The 19,097-nt window shown below is 35.1% G+C and overlaps 3 protein-coding genes across 5 annotated transcripts in view; all 3 read right to left on the bottom strand.

Annotated features, from left to right (window-relative positions):
* The window catches only part of LOC132187368 (cucumisin-like), a 22,571-nt gene extending 9,969 nt beyond the window's left edge, over nucleotides 1-12,602 (bottom strand). Inside the window, exons 1-10 of one of the 3 annotated variants that reach the window (XM_059601659.1) lie at nucleotides 12,484-12,602; nucleotides 12,264-12,352; nucleotides 11,818-11,912; nucleotides 11,447-11,690; nucleotides 10,850-11,366; nucleotides 10,645-10,748; nucleotides 10,211-10,429; nucleotides 10,014-10,125; nucleotides 9,709-9,922; nucleotides 8,885-9,606 (exon numbers count right to left, since the gene is read on the bottom strand). In XM_059601659.1, coding sequence (XP_059457642.1) covers nucleotides 9,077-9,606; nucleotides 9,709-9,922; nucleotides 10,014-10,125; nucleotides 10,211-10,429; nucleotides 10,645-10,748; nucleotides 10,850-11,366; nucleotides 11,447-11,690; nucleotides 11,818-11,912; nucleotides 12,264-12,352; nucleotides 12,484-12,579 — 2,220 coding nt within the window. In that variant the 5' untranslated portion in view covers nucleotides 12,580-12,602 and the 3' untranslated portion in view covers nucleotides 8,885-9,076. Of the gene's footprint in view, nucleotides 1-8,884; nucleotides 9,607-9,708; nucleotides 9,923-10,013; nucleotides 10,126-10,210; nucleotides 10,430-10,644; nucleotides 10,749-10,849; nucleotides 11,367-11,446; nucleotides 11,691-11,817; nucleotides 12,036-12,263; nucleotides 12,353-12,483 lie in introns of those variants that run through there. The other 2 variants (XM_059601661.1, XM_059601660.1) reach the window with 2 other exon arrangements.
* LOC132187369 (cucumisin-like) lies at nucleotides 589-4,812 on the bottom strand. Its single transcript, XM_059601663.1, has 10 exons — nucleotides 4,481-4,812; nucleotides 4,300-4,388; nucleotides 3,690-3,784; nucleotides 3,337-3,580; nucleotides 2,738-3,248; nucleotides 2,402-2,505; nucleotides 1,843-2,058; nucleotides 1,646-1,757; nucleotides 1,347-1,560; nucleotides 589-1,254 (listed from the first exon to the last, which is right to left on the bottom strand). The coding sequence occupies exons 1-10, from the start codon at nucleotides 4,574-4,576 to the stop codon at nucleotides 734-736; spliced, it is 2,202 nt and encodes a 733-aa protein (XP_059457646.1). The 5' UTR covers nucleotides 4,577-4,812; the 3' UTR covers nucleotides 589-733.
* A 2,289-nt stretch (nucleotides 12,603-14,891) lies between the features above and the next one.
* Nucleotides 14,892-19,097, bottom strand: LOC132187367 (cucumisin-like). The gene is made up of 10 exons (XM_059601658.1): nucleotides 19,002-19,097; nucleotides 18,775-18,863; nucleotides 18,001-18,095; nucleotides 17,623-17,866; nucleotides 16,927-17,440; nucleotides 16,693-16,796; nucleotides 16,333-16,551; nucleotides 16,136-16,247; nucleotides 15,703-15,916; nucleotides 14,892-15,609 (listed from the first exon to the last, which is right to left on the bottom strand). Exons 1-10 carry the CDS (start codon nucleotides 19,095-19,097, stop codon nucleotides 15,086-15,088), a joined length of 2,211 nt encoding a protein of 736 aa, XP_059457641.1. The 3' UTR covers nucleotides 14,892-15,085.

The following is a 19,097-nucleotide window of genomic DNA, read 5'->3' as shown; positions in this document are numbered from 1 at the left end:
CAAAGACTATATAGCATTACTTGTCTACTAAATACCATTTTTTTTTTTTTTTAAGTCATACTATTTTTCTTTTGATATGGCAAATAATTTCCTTACTAAGGGTTTATTTGGAAGTGTGTTTGAGAGGCTTAAAAGTGTACTTAACACTCAAAAAAGTTTTTTCAAAAAAATAAAAAAATAAAAAAAAACTCAAAAAATATGTTTGATGAAAGCAGTACACGTTTAAAAATAATAATAATAATAAAATAAAATTAATAGCTCTTTTTTTACTTAAAAAATCTATTTCTCAAACACAATCTTAAACATGCTCTAAGATAGCTTCTCTCTTTTATGTCTTATATATGTGATCAAATCACGAATATTTTTTTGTGATTTGTGTTATAAATATCAATAAACTGTTCATATTTTTAATAAAATATTGAGAAAAATATATTTTTTCAGCCGTCACTCACTTTTCGTACGAGCTAAAAGCCAAAAAATATTTTTTAAAAAAATCATTTTTTTCTAAAAATAATTTCATTGAAAATATTTTTGACATAAATTACATTGAAACTGATTCTAAATTAAAAAAAATGAATCATTATTTAGTGCATTACAATGCAGTGCAGAATTGTAGCAAATGCTCAAATTACAACCATTTTCCTCCATGTTCCCCCACTGTTTTGATATGCATATTCCTCAAAGCTTTTGATTCAATTATTTACGTAATACATATAGAATAGATGTGCACAAATCATGCAACATACACTACAATGGGGCTCCTCACTCGGAAGGTACCATCATACCAAACTAAAGCAGCCGAGACAACGGAATTTTCTATTTTTCCTTCAATTGTGAGCGCAAACGATAACTTTTGTCCAAGACATGTAAATGATAGAACGCTAGGGTTCACTTTGATTGTAAGTCCAGGTGGAGTGGTCACAATAGCTTTATATGTAGATGTTGGTGATCCAACATTGGTGACGGTCCGGTTGAAAGCTTGATTGATAGATTCCGGGCGCGATGTGGATATTGCAAAGGAAGGATAGTTTAGATCAAAGACGCTTCCATTGGTGGCTTCAGAACAAGTACTGTTGTCCCCGGCAACAATTTGTAATAACTTAGTATTATATCCTTGTCCACACAAAAATTTTACGTAGTCAAGCATATTCATATCATATACTAAACCAGGATGTGGAGCTTGAAGAGGATTTATATTGCCTGCACCGTATGCAAATTCAGCTTCTGGGTTCTTTCCAGCACTCATGGGGGTCGCTGCAAGTAATACACCAAATTGGAGTGATTTTGTCATGGTTATGGTCTGCACTAAATAATCGAGATAATTGGGGTGGGGGAGTAGCTATTACCAGTAGTCATAAGAGCTGACTTGATAGCAGCAGGTGACCATGTAGGGTGAAAGGATTTGATGTAAGCAGCCACCCCTGAAGCATGTGGGCAAGCCATTGATGTCCCGGACAATATATTATATGAAAGTGCTCTCTTATCAACATCTACTTCAGAAATTGGGGAAATTGGAGACCAAGCTGCCAGAATGTTAACCCCGGGAGCAGCTAAATCCGGCTACCAAAATAAAAAATAAAAAAAGGTTCAAATGAGATAATTAATTAAAAGGAATCAAATGTTAAAAATATTATTACAAGGTTACCTTGAGAATGTCGGGTGTAGTAGGATTAGGACCCCTTGATGAGAAGGAGGGAATATAAGGCGCAAATGTATCTTTCCGCTCTTTGGTCTTACGAATAGCCGCAGTTGGTCTCCTGCAAATTGTGTATGTTCATAATTAGGCTTAAGTAGTATGTTTCTTGAACTTCTTCATTGTCTTAAGTTATTTTAGATTTATACCTTGTCGTATTTATGTATATGTAAACGCTGCTACCATCCTCCGAGCGAAGGGAAGATGCAGGCAGGGGAAAAGAGAGAGCAACCTCAGTGCGTCGACCTTGATACACGGTGCCAACTGCACCGGCTAAGAGTGGCCCTAGCCCATCACCCAAGCCATCGCAAAGAACAATTTTACCTTTCACCAAATTTTGGTCCAGCGTATCTGGGAAGCAAAGCCTGCAATATTGTAACAATAAGTTCCACTTTAACTATCATGTTGGAATGTGTATACAATTGGTACTATTATTTTTGAGTGCTAATAAGGATATATACTATTGTTTTTACTCTTACAAATTTGATGTGACAATTCATGGTGTCTAACTTATTTAATCAATTATGAACTCACATGTCAGTTTATAAGAAAATTATAATAATATCTATCCTAAATATTTTGCTATGAGACTAAGGAATATTTCACAAGTAAAAGGTTAAAATTATTCACTTTTTCTATACGTACATAAGACTTATTATTTTGAAACAAGGAATTAATCAGGTGGGTTTTTGTTGATTTTGTAGTTACCTGGATGGGAACCCCGAATTGCCTTCTGTGGTGTTTGGTGCATCACCGCCATAAATGATTGGATAAGTTTTGTTCTTGAGGTCAAATGTATTAATGGAAAGTCCCTACACATGCATGGAGCAAATGATCTCTCCAAATTAGTTTGAAGTTTTCATTCTAGGCACGTGTACTGTTTCCACATGATTATAGCATCACTGAAAAATGAAAATATAGCACTTTTTTCTCCTTATTTGTCCCCATTTTATTGTTAAATGTTTTTTATTTCTTGGCTTAAATTGCACAGAATATTTTCATGCATAGCAGAGGACCAAAACAGGGGCTGAACTTTGTAAATACCTGATAAATCTTGTTGTTACCCAATTGGACCTGAGTGTAGAACTTTCGATCTATAGCGCTTGCAGCCACAGAGAGAGACCATGGCGAAAAGTTGGTGAGGGTTGCTAAACCTGGACCCCTGTTACCAGCAGAAGTTGATGTCAAGATTCCTTTTCTCATAGCATGAAAGGCACCAATGGAAATTGAATCACTAAAATAGGCCCCAGTGGATCCACCGACGGAAATAGATATTATGTCAACGCCATCGGCAATGGCATCATCAAATGCTGCAAGAATGTCGGCATCAGAGCAGCCAATGACCCAACATATTTTGTAAACAGCAATGCGAGCCGATGGAACCGCTCCTCGTGCTGTTCCCAAGCCAATGCCCTGCACGCTTGCCATGTTAACCACGCTCCCACCTGCTATTGATGCAGTATGCGTCCCATGGCCATCTGAGTCTCTTGGAGATTTTATATCAGTTTCGTCAAAATCTCCAGGGCTACGGTAATACTGTGCTCCAATGATTTTGCTGCATAAATTGTGTTACAAGTTACAACATTCATTAGTTTTGAGTCTTTCTACATGTGTGTGTTTGTGCATTTAGTGAACACATATACTTGTTGCAAGTAAAATTGGTTGAGGCTCGGCAGGTGCCCCGCCATTTTCTAGGTGGTGGACCAAATCCTTTGTCCTTGAAGCTGTCAGACTCCGGCCAAATTCCAGTGTCAAGAACTCCAATAATGATGTTGCTTTCGACAGCTGTTCGCTCAACTTGTTGCAGAAATCCGAGGAAGTCCCACGACCTTGTTGTATGAAGCTTTTTTTGTTCGTTAGGAAACACGGATATTACGCCGTCCATTCCTACATATATGATCACAACATCAAAGTACATGTCGTTATAGATGTAGAAAACATGGGTAAATTCCAAGAATATATCCCCACTTGGGGAAGGGAGATTTTGTTTACTGACCAGCCATTTTTTGGGCTTCTTGTTCGGTTAACTTCACTGCAAATCCACTAAAACTTCTGCTGTAGCTATAAAGGAGTGAATCTGGTCCAACGTTGCTGGATGCATGTATATAAATATGTTGGAGGTCAAACAGGAAAACATTACAGAAAAAAAAATATATTTATGATTTGGAAAAAGAAAAGTGTTGAAGTCGAGTAATATAATGGCCTACTCATTACGGGTATTTATCAAACAAAGTTAAAAATAGAAAAATAGAAAAATAGAAAAATAGAAAAACTACCCAATTTAAGTAGGATCTTGAAAGAAATAGTTATGATGAACTGATAAACAATTCGAAAAGCACGTTATAACAGGAAATTCAAGCATTAGATGTTACAAGAATGGAGTTCTAGGCGAAGCAGTTATTAATATGAAAATTTTGATTACCATCTATCAATTCCTCTAAAAGGTAATTATTCTATAAGATAAATATCACAATATAACATATATTCTATCATAAATAAAATGTCATACCATATCATTTCTAATATTAATCTAAAACTCCGTTTTTAATTTGTAACATTAGATGACAAGTTTGTATATAATGGCTTCATTGTTCTGCTTTTATAACCTGCCAATGGCTTCTTGTAGCATGCTTGTGTGAAGGGATGATGTGGAAACCTCATCCATCTTTCTGTTGCCCATGTACACAATATAAGCCTGCGTGCACAGCATCATAGGTAGAAAAAGAAGTCTGTTGAATCATCCCACATGAAAATGGTATAAGACATTACCTATAGAGAGATATCTACCTTTCGGTCATTCTGAGAAACTGAATGATCAACAAGGAGAGTGGAGGAGAGACTGATGAGCAGCAGCCATGAAAGACTAAAGCTTTTGCTTGCCATTGGATTGTCAGCTATAAACTTGGCGATAAGTCGCGCGTATTTTATGCAGTTATCTTCATATATCCATTTTCACAATAAATTTGGACACGAGTAACTGAACAAGGCTTTATGAAAGACTAGAAAGCCACGAGATAAGGTTTTAAGACAGTGGGGTGCGGCTTCCAGATGAAATGGTAGCGGATGGACCATTTTCTTGAGGGTGGGCCAGAGAAAGAGCTTTCAATCAAGTCGTCTTCCCCGGGAATACGAGGACAGAGGAAAGGAAGTTGCGAACAATGAACATGTATTTTAGCTGCTTTTGCTTGTTACAAAACGATGATGATTTTGACAGTTTTAATTGAAGTTGTTGGCTATTATTTTATTATTATTTTTTAAAAAGTAAAATAATTTTAATTGGAATTACTTTTAATTTTACCTATCTATACATCAGTCAGTTTTTTAAGTTTGGTAAAGTAAATAAAAAAGTAGTTGTAGTTCCATATTTATATCTTTTCTCCTGGAACAAGGTGCTTAAAAATTTTATATTTTTTTATTTTTTATATTATATCATTTACTTTTTATATCACATCATTCAATTTTTATTAATATTCAAATAAAAAAAAATCACTATAAAATATATATATTTTCACTACTTTGGCAAAAGGTTTGCCAAACACGAGCATGATTGTTTTTAGTGATGTTATTAATTAACTCTCCCCAAGTTATCTTGAATCAAATAATGCCACATCTTCAAGTCAAGATAAACTCAAGACTTGAAACTAACGCCACATCTGCCGCATCTTCAAGTGAAAATAAACCCAAGACTTAAAGCAATCGTTATAAAGATAGAAATAGTTTATCACGAGTGTTGTAAATAATTTATCGCATCTGTAAATATATCTTTGTAATTGGAATTTATATTTTGTAATTTATCATAATCGTAGTTACCATAGCTGAATCTGTTACATCATGAGATGATGACAGAAGATATTACAACATATAAATTCAAATTACAAAGATATACAGACGAGATAAACTATTTCTATCTTTATCACCATGGCTTCAAGTCTTTGGTTTATCTTCACTTGAAGATGCGGCGGCTCTGGCGGTATTTGCATCTAAAGATAACTTGGGGATCCGGATAAGGAATCAGACCCAGACAACAATTGGATGTTTTCATGATAAGAGAGGATCCAATTCGGAGGAGGAAATATCCATTCCACTGCCTCTCTGACCCACAAACTTGTCGCCCAAGTTTATGCCAGAAAATGTGAAACAGCTTTCAAACCCAAAAAGTTATTTTGAATCAGACGTCTGTAATCAGTGTGGACGTTGCTGTAATTTTCTTTAGACCTGTTGGCATTGACTTCATTTTTCCAAGTCATACATACAAAGTCACGATTTACACCAATATTATTTGAGTCCCTCACTTTTCTTTTTTTCTTTTGTTGGGTCCCTCAATTTGAAATTTCGACCTTCAACTTTTATGCATTGACTTCACATTTCCAAGTCAGCATACATAGTTACGGTTTAGAGAGCTGGCCAAGTTAATTGCATGGAAAAAATTAATCGCTTTTGAATTTCAATTAAATGATTTTTTTTTTTAAAAAAGATATCTATTTTGAAAGGACAAAGAATGATACATTTTATTTTTTTATTTTTAATATATAGCATATATTTCTTGCATGCTTTTTTTTTTTTATAATAACTTAAGACATGTATTAGTTTTATAATTTCTTTATTAGGAAATTTGTATCCAAATTGAATTAACTAGAAGAACCTACAATATTACTTGTTTGGATAAGGGTATTTGTTTTGAGTTTTGGTTTGCAAATTAAATCCAAGTCCAGTTCAAGATAAAAAAATTAACATAATAAAACATTAATTAATTAAACCTAAAATCAAGTGTTAGATTCATCCCTCTTTTTTTTTTTTTTTTTCTAACGAGAATTCGGGAGTCAGGAGTATAATGAGTACCATCTTCCGATTTTGCCCAGGGATAAAAAGTAAACCAATTTGCATTGGCAGAAAACAAAGGAGTCGAGGAGGAGGAGGACCAGTTCCAAAAGTTGAAAGAGTCTTTTTTTATTATTATTGATTTTTTTTTTTTTTTTGCGGTTTAAGTAAAAGACGAAAAGAAATAAATAAAAGTACAATAATAAGAGCTTATCGGGAAGAAAAAAAAACAGAGAGTAGTACGAAACCTAACCTACAATCCATAGGCCCAGAATGCAAACGTACAATGATTACACAGTGAAAGGGTTGGCAATTGGAAGAAGTCATAGCATCCGACCAGATGCATCGTACTTGAATACAGCTGGTTCCCACGCATTTGTGTCCCTCCTACGATCTGTTGCGCTTTCCTTTTAGTGCACCAGAATCATTCACACACGTATCATCCCCGCACGCGCGCCCTGTGTTGCCTATTTCAATTATAACAGTTTTCACCTTGTAACAAGTCCAGTTCTAGAACTGTTTGGCTGTTCACTAAATAAAAGTGAAAAAAAATAAAAAATAAAAAAAATAAAATTTTGCTGTAATTTTCTTTAGACTTGTATGCATTGACTTCATTTTTTCCAAGTCATAGATACAAAGTCACGATTTACACCAATAGTATTTGAGTCCCTCACATTTTTATATTGGGTCCCTCAATTTGAAATTAAGACCTTCAACTTTAATGCATTGACTTCACTTTTCCAAGTCACCATACATATTTGATTAACGTCAATTTTTTTTTTTTTTTTTTTTTTTATCTTATTCCCATCTTATCCTTCAAATTAAAGAGATCAATTATTAGATTTGTGAACTCATTTGGACCTCACACAAATTAAATAATGAATTAATCATCCATTCACTATGGAGATGGCTAAAAAATTGTTGAAAAATGAATGAATTGTATCATTTCTCAATTTTTTTTTTTAGAGTAATGTTGGGAACTATCTTTTTATTCTCTGAAAGTTGATGTGGCTTTTAAAATCATCATTAGATTTGGGATGATCCTATTGAAATTTGATATAAATGTGATTTTAAAAACCATATCAACTTTGAGATGATAAAAAAAATGATCCAAAACATTACTTGGTTTTTTAATAACCCGTACTTCTCACATGCTTTTATAATAGCTTAAAAAGACATGTATCGTTTTAAGGAAAACCTTCTTTACTTGTTGCGATAAGGGTATTTGTTTTGAGTTTTGGTATGCAAAGTAAATCAAAGTCCGACCAGTTCAAGATAGGGCTTATACAAATCCAACTGTAACAAAAACCCAGGCCTTGTATCATCCAACACTGAATTTGATGCCTAGTCGATTGTAACCTTAACGGCCCGTTTGGTTTACTGAATAGACCCCTAGGATTGAATGATTATTCCTATAGAATAGTCATTATTTTGTTTGGTAAGGGTCTATTCATAGGAATAGTTATTTTCGTGGGAATCACTAATCCCTTACACACACGAATAGCTATTCCTTTAAAAAAAATAAGAAGGATATCTATTTCTGTGAGAAAAAACAAGATTTTCCATTTTTTTTTCTTTCTCACAAACTTAAAAAATAAAATAAAATAAAACAAAAAACCAAAAAAAAAATAACAAAATGTCATGTGGGTGGTCGGCCACGCACAGAAGGTCATGAGGGTGACAATGGCCATTGGGGGTGGCTAGGCCACCCTCGATTCTTACCGAGGGTGGCCGCGCTACCCCCAGGATGGTGTGGCCATCCCCAGTGCATGTTGTGGGTGGCCGGCCACCCATTGCCACAAGTTCAACCATTTTTTTTTTTTTTTTTTTTTAATTTGAGTTTTGGAAAAATTAGAAATCAAATGGGCTGTTTAGTAATTTTAGTTCAATTCCAATTGTAAAATATGTATTGCTAACAAACTAAAGAATTAGAATAATTATTCCATTCCAACCTCTTTTATTCCCAATAATATATATTCCTTTTCCTAATAGAATACTCATTTCGCAAACAAAACAGGGCCTAAAGGTAAAGAGAAATGCTACACTTACTTTTATTTCTTTACATAACTTTTCTATACTCATAGGTGGCTTTAAAACTACCATTGGATGGTGGTTTTAAAGCCACCTATGGTGTGAAAAAATTGTTTAAAAAAGTAGAAATAAGTATAACATTATTCAAAAAGTAAATGTTGGAATTTATTGCAAGATGGAGTTAAGGCATGGAGCATTCATCTTGGTTAAGTTTGCAATCAAAATGAATGACATTCATCCATGGTCAAATCGTTGGACTCTAATGATTGACAGTCTTCTGCTACTCTGATCGATGGCATTCATTCATTCGATCAACTAATGAGAAAAATTTAGAAGGAAGACTAAGCAAAATAGAGTATTAAATTAGAAAGGTTCAAATTACAATGCATTGCAGAACTTGAGCAAATGCTCAAATTACAACCATTTTCAGTCCTTTGTCTTTCGCCACTACTTTTATCTAATCTCCCATGCATATTCCTTCAAAGCTTTAGCTTCAATTATTATTTATGTAATACATATATGTAGCAGAGAAAGTCATGTATCAGCAACAGCTACAACAATGGGGCTCCTCACTTGGAACGTTCCATCATCCCACACTAAAGAAGAAGAGACAATGTCTTTATTTGTCGTTCCTTCAATCGTGAGTGCAAACGACAACTTTTGTCCAAGAGATTTGAATGCTAGAACACTAGGGTTCACTTTGATTCTAAGGCCAACTTGGGAACTTACCACAATAGCTTTATATGTAGACGTCGGTGATCCAACATTTGTGACAGTCCGATGATAAACTTGACTAAAAGATTTGGAGGACGATAATAATATAGAAAAAGTAGGATAGTTTAGATCAAAAACAATTCCCTCAGTGGTTCTAGAACAACTACTATTGTCCCCAGTAACAAGATGTAATAACTTGGTATTATATCCTTCGCCACACAAAAATTTAATGTAGTCAAGTGCGCCAATATCATATATTAAACCAGGATTTATAGCCTTAAGAGGATTTATATTGCCTGCGCCATACGCATATTCAGCATCGGAGTTCTTTTTAGCACTCATTGGAACAGCTGCAAAAAATACACCAAATTGGAGTGAGTTAGTCATGGTTATTGTTTCCGTACATGCAGTAAATTATCAAGACTTGGGACTATACATTATATAGATATTACCAGTTGTCATAAGAGCCGACTTGATAGCGGCAGGCGACCATGTGGGGTGGAAGGATTTGATGTAGGCAGCCGCCCCTGTAGCATGTGGGCAAGCCATTGACGTTCCAGAGATTATATTGTATGGCAGCAATCTCTTATCACCTTTAACTTGTGAAATTGGGGAAATTAGAGACCATGCCGCTAGAATGTGAACTCCTGGAGCAGCTAAATCCGGCTACAATAAAAAATTAGGAAAAAAAAAAAAAAAAAAAAAAGCCTGAATGAGATAAGTAATACAAGAGCGCAAATGTAAACAAAATTAATACCTTGAGAATGTTGGGTGTAACTGGACTTGGGCCCCTTGATGAAAAGGACGCAATGTAAGGGGCAAATCTATCTTTACCCTCCTTACTTTTTTGAATAGTCGCAGTTGCACCCCTGTAAATTGTATACGTGTGTCCTTTAGGATTAGTAAGTTTTACGAACTTGTTTGATTGTCTAAATTATTTTAGATTAATAATACCTTGTCGAATTTATGTATGAGTACACTTTGCTACCATCCTTCAAGCGAAGGTAAGATGCAGGCAAGGGATAAGGTCGTGCAACATCTTGACGTGCTTGGCCTTGCATCAATGTACCCACAGCACCAGCTACGAATGCCCCTTCCCCATTAGTCCGGATATCGCAAAGTACAATTTTACCCTTCACCAAATCTTGGTCCAGTGAATTATTTCTGCAATACCTGTATTTTTTTTTAGCAATAATTAAGTTCCATTTTAATTATCATGTTGGAATGTGTCTACAATTGGTACTCCTATATATTCTTGAAAAAACAAGGAATATTTCTCCAGCAAGCTTCAAGACTCGTGCAAACAAAAGCAAATAATTTGCCTATACTATATATATGCACATCAGAAGTATTAATTATTGAATACATTAATTTCATTTTGTAGTTACCTGGAACTGGAACTCCGAAAACCTTTTCTAGTGTTTGGTGCATCTCCACCATAAATTATTGGATACTTTTCATTCTTGAGGTCAAAGGTATTAATTGAAATTCCCTGCACATGGAGTAAAGAAATTCTCCAAATTAGAATTTAGATACTAATAATATAATATTCATAGCAGCTTACATAACACGGGGACTGGACTTTTTAGTTACCTCATAGATATTCTTGTTACCCAATTGCACCTGAGTGAAGAACTTTCGATCTATAGTACTTGCAGCCACAGAGAGAGCCCACGGCGAAACGTTTGTGATGGATGCTATATCTGGACCATCGTTACCAGCAGAATTTGATGTCAATATTCCTTTTCTCATAGCATGAAAGGCACCAATGGCAATTGGATCATTAAAATATTTCCGAGGTTGATGTCCACCAACGGAAAGAGATATGATGTCAACGCCGTCAGCAATGGCATCGTCAAATGCAGCAAGAATGTCGGCATCAGAACAGCGCCCAGAACTCCAACATATTTTGTACACAGCAACACGTGCTGATGGGACTCCTCCACGTGCTGTTCCCAAGCCATACCCCAGTAGGCTTTCCCCGCTAACTAAATTCCCAGCTGATGTTGATGCTGTGTGTGTCCCATGGCCTATTGAATCTCTAGGAGATTTAACATCATTTTCGACAAAAACTCCACTGCTACTATAATATTTTGCTCCAATGATTTTGCTGCATAAGCGTAGCCACATTTGTTAGTTGTGCTTTCTGCAAAACATACAGTTAGGCAAAACACAGGGTTGTAATTTTACTTGTTGCAAGTGAAATTGGTCGAGGTTTGGCAGGTGCCCTTCCATTTGGGAGGTGGTGGACCAAATCCTTTGTCACTAAAGCTATCCGACTCTGGCCAAATTCCACTGTCAAGCACTCCTATAATGATGTCGCTTTCAATAGGTCTTCGAGGAACCTGTTGCGGAAAGCCGAGGAAGTCCCATGATCTTGTTGTATGAAGCTTTTTCTGTTCGCTAGGGAACACGGACACTACGCCCTCCATTCCTGCATATTCATTGTCGTGACATTTTTTGTAACGAACATATAGAAAACATGGGTTAATTCTAAGAATATCCTCTACCCGCGGGTTGTTGGGACTTGGGGGAGTGGGGAGAGAATTTGGTTCACTAACCAGCCATTTTTTGAGCTTCTAGCTTAGTTAATTCCACTGCAAATCCATTGAAACTCCTCCTGTAGCTATAAAGCAAAGACTCTGGTCCAACATTGCTAAATGTAGGAATATAAATGTCACAAGTTAGGAGTTTAGGCGCATTTCAATCCCGAACACATAACTTTGACAGGATTTACTGTCTCCGTTTACGAAATTCTTGGCGCTTTCAAAGTATATAGCTAGTTCAACATAAGCTTTTGTTAAGTTCATAAAATATGATAAAACAAAATAAGAAACTCGAGGCATATTCCAACGCCAGTCAAACACTCTGATCTATAATTTACAAAGGAAGGTGATGATAACAATATTATCATGGCCAATTTAACAAGCAAGTTATTAACAAGAAATTCAATCATCAGATAGCAAGTTAATTTCTAATGGTTTCTTATTCGTGCTGCTTTTATAACCTGCCAATGACTTCTTGTAGCATGCTTGTGTGAAGGGATGATGTAGAAATCTCGTCCATCTGCCGCTTGCCCATATACACAATATAAGCCTGCGTGCACAATATAAATCATATGTAGAAAATGAACCTTGTTAATCTTCCAAACACGAAAAAGATGGCCAATTTTAGAGATATTTGGCCAAGAAAATTATAAGAGATAAGCTATATATAGAGATATTTACCTTTCGGTCGTTTTGAGAAGTTGAGTGACCAAGAAGGAGAGTGAAGGCTAGACTAAGGAGGAGAAGCCATGAAAGACTAGAGGTTTTTCTGGCCATTGGAGCTTTAGGGATAAGCTCTGCTATCGATCATTCATTATATATATGCATACATGTAAGTACTAAACAAGGTATTTACATAAAGCTGTAAAAATAAAAAATAAAGAATCCAAAGAAAAAGCACCGACACGAAAAATGACTATATAATTCCACATTTTTATCATTTTCCTAGAAAAGGATAAAAATCAAAGAAAAAAAGTTCCTATATGAAAAAGCACTAACAGCCAAGAGACGACTTAAGGTCAACCAATTAAATTGATAGAGTTTTGGAGACGATCATAATTAGAGCGAAAAATTCTGCGTTAATTAAGTCCAAGTCAAGGTTGGATAATTGGTTTTACAAGCTCTATAGTGCTAATTTTCATATGCACCATCTCGTTAAGTGGGCTACTACCAACTTATGTTTGAAAGCATTTCAAATTTCTTCCCATCATTTCCTTATTTATGATCAATAGTGGAAATGAGCCATATATAACCCTTCCCCTTTATTATATTTGCTCAAGGAAAAAAAAAATGGTTTTAAAAGTTGATTTCCAAATGCACAATTTAATAATGTAACAGATTTCTATTACTAAGACAGCTTCTCTTATTTGATCAAATTAATTACAACAATCAGGGATACGACTGCTTTTATTTTATTTTATTTTCTGATATGTTCTAACAAATATTAAAAAAGAGTCCATATTATTAATAAATGTTTTTTGAAAAATGTTATACCAACAATTACTCTACTACTCTTTTACAATTTGTTAAGCATATTAGTTTTTTTTTTTAATAATTGACATAATTTCAATTATGAATCATGTACTACTTGTCAGCAAGTTATAAAAGAATTGTAAAGCAATTATATATTAATTTCTTTACTTCACATTGCAGCGTGAGATTAATCTATATTATCACCGTGTGTGAATCCAGGAAAAAGATGATAAGAGTGTGACAACTTCTCATTGGTTGGATGACTCCAATTTGCTACGACCATGGTTAGCTTTGATTGGTTAAGTAGGCCCTTAACTTTTATTAAGGTGGCATAGTCTTTTTCAAGATGGCTTTGGATTTTTGTTTAGTTTAGTTTTTCTTTTTTCTATCAATATCTACAATCCTGAGCCAAGGATCCATTTGAACCAAAAGACAGCCTTTTGGTTCAGGGTTAAGCTGCAAAATTGGTTCAGTTTGGATTTAACAAATAATTCTTTGTGAATTTGTTCATATGTCACATCAGTACTAATTGCAATCGCAGTGTAAGTGGTTAATATTAAATTTTTATTTTTTATTATATGTAACACATGTAATATTGTGATTGGTGTTACTATAACATATTAACAGATTCTGTGAATTATTCTAACTGTATAGATCTATTTATTTATTTGTTCTTGCTCTAAAAGTTTTTGGTCATTTTTAGAATTTGAAAGAACTATTTGTCTGAACCTCTTGTTAAATTAACATTTGAAGATGAATATACATTAGCTTAAAAAATAAAAGAAAAAAAGCACTAAGAAAAGTGCTTGATAAGAGTGCTGAATGAGTAGGAAAAAAAGAAAAGAAAAGAAGTCCGCCACTACTAAAGTGCAATTCGAAATCAGCTTTTAAAATCAAATTTCCAACCTTGACTTGACTTGATGCAAAATTTTCCACTAGTCTAATCATCGTCTATTGGTCTCCAAAACTTCTATCAATTATGTGGAATTTGTCTTGTACGAGAAAATGAACTTAAAAACTTGAGCACAAACTGAACCATAAAGAAATAGAGGATGGTAAAAATGTGAAACTGTACTTGGTGCATTTCATGTAAGAACTTTTTTAATATTAGTATTATTATTTAAATAGTATCTACTTCTCAAATGCTTTTTTAATAGCTTAAAGACACGTATGACTTTTATAAAGTTGGTTTGTAAAAAATTTCTACTATCCAATTTGTTAGGAAATTTGTGTCCTTATTGCATTGAGTAGAAGAACCTTGTTTATTTGTTTGGATAAGGGTATTTGTTTTGAGTTTTGGTTTGTAAACAAAATCCCAAGTCCATTTCAAGTTTGGGCTCATGCAAATACAGCTGAAGCAAAAACCCAGGCCTTGTATCATCTGGCCCTAAATTCATGCCCAGACCAATGTAACCCTAAAGGTAAATGTTGGATTTTATTGCAAGCTAGTGTTAAGGCATGGAGCATTCATCTTGGTTTGTAATCAAAATGAACGGCATTTGACAATGGTCAAATCGTTGGACTCCGATGATCAACGGTCTTCTGATACTCTGATCGACAACATTCATTCATTCGATCAACTAATGATAACAAGTTAGAAGGAAAACTAAGCAGAATAGAGTATTAAATTATAAAGGTTCAAATTACAGTGCAATACAGAACTAGAGCAAAGGCTCAAATTGCAACCATTTTCAGGCCTCTGTCTTCCACCATTGTTTTATTCTAATATTCCAAGCATATTCCTGCAAAGCTTTAGCTTCAATTATTATTTACGTAATACATATATATTGCAGAGAATGTCATGCATCAATCATATCACAGCTACAACAATGGGGCTCCTCACTTGGAACTTTCCATCATCCCACACTAAGGAAGCAGAGACAACGTTTTTATCGGTCATTCCTTCAATCGTGAGCGCAAATGACAACTTTTGTCCAAGAGAGGTGAATGCTAGAACACTAGGGTTCACTTTGATTCTAAGTCTAGCTGCAGTACTAGTCACAATAGCTTTATAGGTAGACATCGGTGATCCAACATTTGTAACAGTTCGATGATAAACTTGACTAAAAGATTTGAAGGACGAGAAGTATATAGCAAAAGAAGGATAGTTTAGATCAAAGACAGTTCCTTTAGTAGCTCCAGGACAACTACTATTATCCCCGGCAACAAGATGTAATAACTTGGTATTATATCCATCGGCACACAAAAATTTTATGTAGTCAAGTGCATGAATATCATATATTAAACCAGGATTTAGAGCCTTAAGAGGATTTATATTGCCTGCACCATATGCAAATTCAGCATCAGGGTTCTTTTTAGCACTCATGGGTGTAGCTGCAAGAAATACACCAAATCAGAGTGAGTTATTCATGGTTATGGTTTGCATATGTACATGCATTCAAATTATATAATTTAGATAGAAATTACCAGTAGTCATAAGGGCCGATTTGATAGCGGCAGGTGACCATGTGGGGTGAAAGGATTTGATGTAGGCAGCCGCCCCTGTAGCATGTGGGCAAGCCATTGATGACCCAGATTCTATATTGTATAAAAGTGCTCTCTTATCACCTTGAACATCTGAAATTGGAGAAATTGGAGACCATGCGGCAAGAATGTGAACTCCGGGAGCAGCTAAATCCGGCTACAACAACACACAAAAAAACAAAATGAGAATATAGTCCTCAGGACAGTTCAGAGTGGGGATGTAGGTGTCTAACACCGAACCAACTGTAAATTTATTGTGTTACTTTCTCTCTCTTTCAACCTAATATAAAAGATAAGAAAAATAGATTATATTTCCATTTATTCTAACATAAATAAGTAATGCAATTAAGAGTGCAAATGTAAATAAGATTATTACCTGGAGAATATTGGGTGTAATTTTATTTGGGCCCCTTGATGAGAATGACGCAATGTAAGGGGCAAATCTATCTTTACTCTCTTTACTTTTATGAATAGTCGCAGTTGCGCCCCTATAAATTGCATAGGTGTCTCCTTTAGGATAATTAAGTTTTACCAACTTGTTTAATTGTCTAAGTTATTTTAGATTAATAATACCTTGTCGAATTTATGTATGAGTATACTTTGCTACCATCCTCCAAGCGAAGGTAAGATGCAGGCAAGGGATATGATGTTGCAAAATCGTGTTGGTCTTGGCCTTGCGCCACAGTGCCCACAGCACCAGCTAACAATTCCGCTTCCCCTGTAGTCTGCCCATCGCAAAGTACAATTTTACCCTTCACCAAATCTTGGTCCAGTGAATTATTTATGCAATACCTGTATTTTTATTTTAGCAATAATTAAGTTCCATTTTAAGTATGACACTGGAATGTGTCTACAATTGGTACTCCTATTCTTGAAAAAACAAGGAATATGAAGTATTAATTATTGAATATATAAATTTCATTTTGTAGTTACCTGGAAATGAAACTCTGAAAACCTTTTTTAGTGTTTGGTGCATCTCCACCATAAATTATTGGATACTGTTTATTGTTGAGGTCAAATGTATTAATTGAAATTCCCTACACACACGTGGAGTAAAGAAATTCTTCAAATTAAATAGAATTTATGGATACAAATAAATTGGAGTAAATGAAGAAGATATTCATAATCATATATAGCAGGAGTCAGGAGTGTATAGTTTTTAGTTACCTCATAGATCTTGTTGTTACCCAATTGGACCTGAGTGGAGATCTTTCGATCTATAGTGCTTGCAGCCACATTGAGAGACCATGGCGCAAAGTTTGTGACGGTTGCCAGACCTGGACCCTCGTTACCAGCAGCCATTGATGTCAATATTCCATTTCGCATAGCATGAAAGGCACCAATGGCACTTACATCTTGAAAGTACTTGAGGGGTTCTTCTCCACCAACGGAATAAGTTATGATGTCAACGCCATCGGCAATAGCATCGTCAAATGCAGCAAGAGTGTCAGCATCAGCACAGCCCTTGGACCAACATATTTTGTACACAGCAATACGTGCTGATGGAACTCCTCCTCGTGCTGTTCCCAACCCATACCCTAGTAGGCTTGCCCCACTAACTAAATTCCCAGCTGCTGTTGCTGCTGTGTGTGTCCCGTGGCCTTGAGAATCTCTAGGAGATTTTACGTTTTCTTCGTCAAAATCTCCAATGCTACGGTAATATCGTGCTCCAATGATTTTACTGCATAAGCGTAGTTATATTTGTTACTTGTTCTTTTTGACTCTCTGTGTCTGTATGTGTTCGTGCAGTTAGGCAAAACATATACAGGTCAAAATTAAATTATTACAAATTTAAAAATAATTTTAAAGAAACATGAAAACAACGCCCGCATTACTCAAACAGTTGTAAAGATAAATATATACTTGTTGCAAGTGAAATTGATGGAGGCTTGGCAGGTGCCCCTCCATTTCTTAGGAGGTGGACCAAATCCTTTGTCGCTAAAGCTTTCTGACTCTGGCCAAATTCCACTGTCAATCACTCCTATAATGATGTTGCTTTCAACAGGTCTTCTATGAATTTTCTGCGGAAACCCAATGAAGTCCCATGATCTTGTTGTAAGAAGCTTGTTCTTTTTGCTAGGGAACACCGACACTACGCCATCCATTCCTACATATTCATTGTCGTAACATTTTTTGTAATGGACATAGAAAACATGAGTTACTTCCAATTTCCAAGAATACGCTCCACCCACCTGTGGTTGGGGTTTGGAGGTGAGGTAAGACATAATTTGGTTCACTAACCAGCCATTTTTTGAGCTTCTTGTTCAGTTAGCTCTGCTGCAAATCCACTGAAACTCCGCCTGTAGCTATAGAGCAGAGACTCTGGTCCAACATTGCTGAATGTAGGCGCATAAATTTCACAAGTTATAGGTCTAGGTGCATTTCAATCCTTAACACTTTGATCGGATTTATTATCTCCATTTATGAAAAAATTTGGGGCATTTTATTGCAACCCCAATGATAAATCGTCTATGGCATCATTGCCATTTGAGAGATATTTAAAAAATAATAAATTTAAAAAAAAAAAAAAAACAAAAGAAGGTGAAATATATTTTACCTTAAAGACTAATCTTAAATATAAGAGTAATGTTATATACCACTCAAATATCTCCCACATTTAATGTCATAGGGTCCATTAACTCTTAGATTGGCCTTGTTAAAATTGCTAAGTACTACAAATCCATGTGATCAAAAATTGTTTCAAGTTTCGATCACTTATGGTTGAGTGTCAAGTTTTATTGTTCTAATATAAAACTTTTCAATATTTTTATATTTAATATAATAATTTATTATATTATTATATTACAATTATAAACACTTTTTTTTAACTTGTTACCTTGGACCCAGATTTTATTCAACCGCCCCTTTATAAGACCATTGATATAAAAGTAAAATAGGGCTCGATCTCAAGGTTTATAGCTAGTTCAACAAGGCCCATAGGCTTTTGTTAAGTTCCATAAAATATGCTAAAACAAAATAAGAACTGTTTGTTAATATTTGTGCTGCTTCTACAACCTGCCAATCACTTCTTGTAGCATGCTTGTGTGAAGGGATGATGTGGAAATCTCGTCCATCTGCCTTTGGCCCATGTACACAATATAAGCCTGCGTGCATAATATATATCATAGGTAGAAAATAATGAAACTTGTTAATCTTCCAAACACGAAAAAGATGGCCAATTTTAGAGATATTTGGCCATAGAAATTAAAAGAGATAAGTTATATATAGAGATATATATTTACCTTTCGGGCATTTTGAGAAGTTGAGTGACCAAGAAGGAGAGTGAAGGCTAGACTGAGGAGGAGAAGCCATGAAAGACTAGGAGTTTTTCTGGCCAT

This window comes from Corylus avellana, chromosome ca7 (assembly GCF_901000735.1).
Source record: "Corylus avellana chromosome ca7, CavTom2PMs-1.0".
Classification (NCBI taxonomy): domain Eukaryota; kingdom Viridiplantae; phylum Streptophyta; class Magnoliopsida; order Fagales; family Betulaceae; genus Corylus; species Corylus avellana.
Note: the sequence above shows the minus strand (reverse complement) of the source record. Positions and strands in the feature narration are given on the sequence as shown.

Excerpts from the sequence above, each read along its gene's own strand:
- LOC132187369 (XM_059601663.1), bottom strand. The coding sequence starts at position 4,576 with ATGGCAAGCAAAAGCTTTAGTCTTTCATGGCTGCTGCTCATCAGTCTC. Across the intron at positions 3,581-3,689 it reads AGAAGCCCAAAAAATGGCTG|GAATGGACGGCGTAATATCC; the intron begins GTCAGTAAACAA and ends TCATATATGTAG. Across the intron at positions 3,249-3,336 it reads ACCAATTTTACTTGCAACAA|CAAAATCATTGGAGCACAGT; the intron begins GTATATGTGTTC and ends CAATTTATGCAG.
- LOC132187367 (XM_059601658.1), bottom strand. The coding sequence starts at position 19,097 with ATGGCCAGAAAAACTCCTAGTCTTTCATGGCTTCTCCTCCTCAGTCTA. Across the intron at positions 17,867-18,000 it reads AGAAGCTCAAAAAATGGCTG|GAATGGATGGCGTAGTGTCG; the intron begins GTTAGTGAACCA and ends ATGAATATGTAG. Across the intron at positions 16,552-16,692 it reads TTTCAGAGTTTCATTTCCAG|GTATTGCATAAATAATTCAC; the intron begins GTAACTACAAAA and ends ATAAAAATACAG.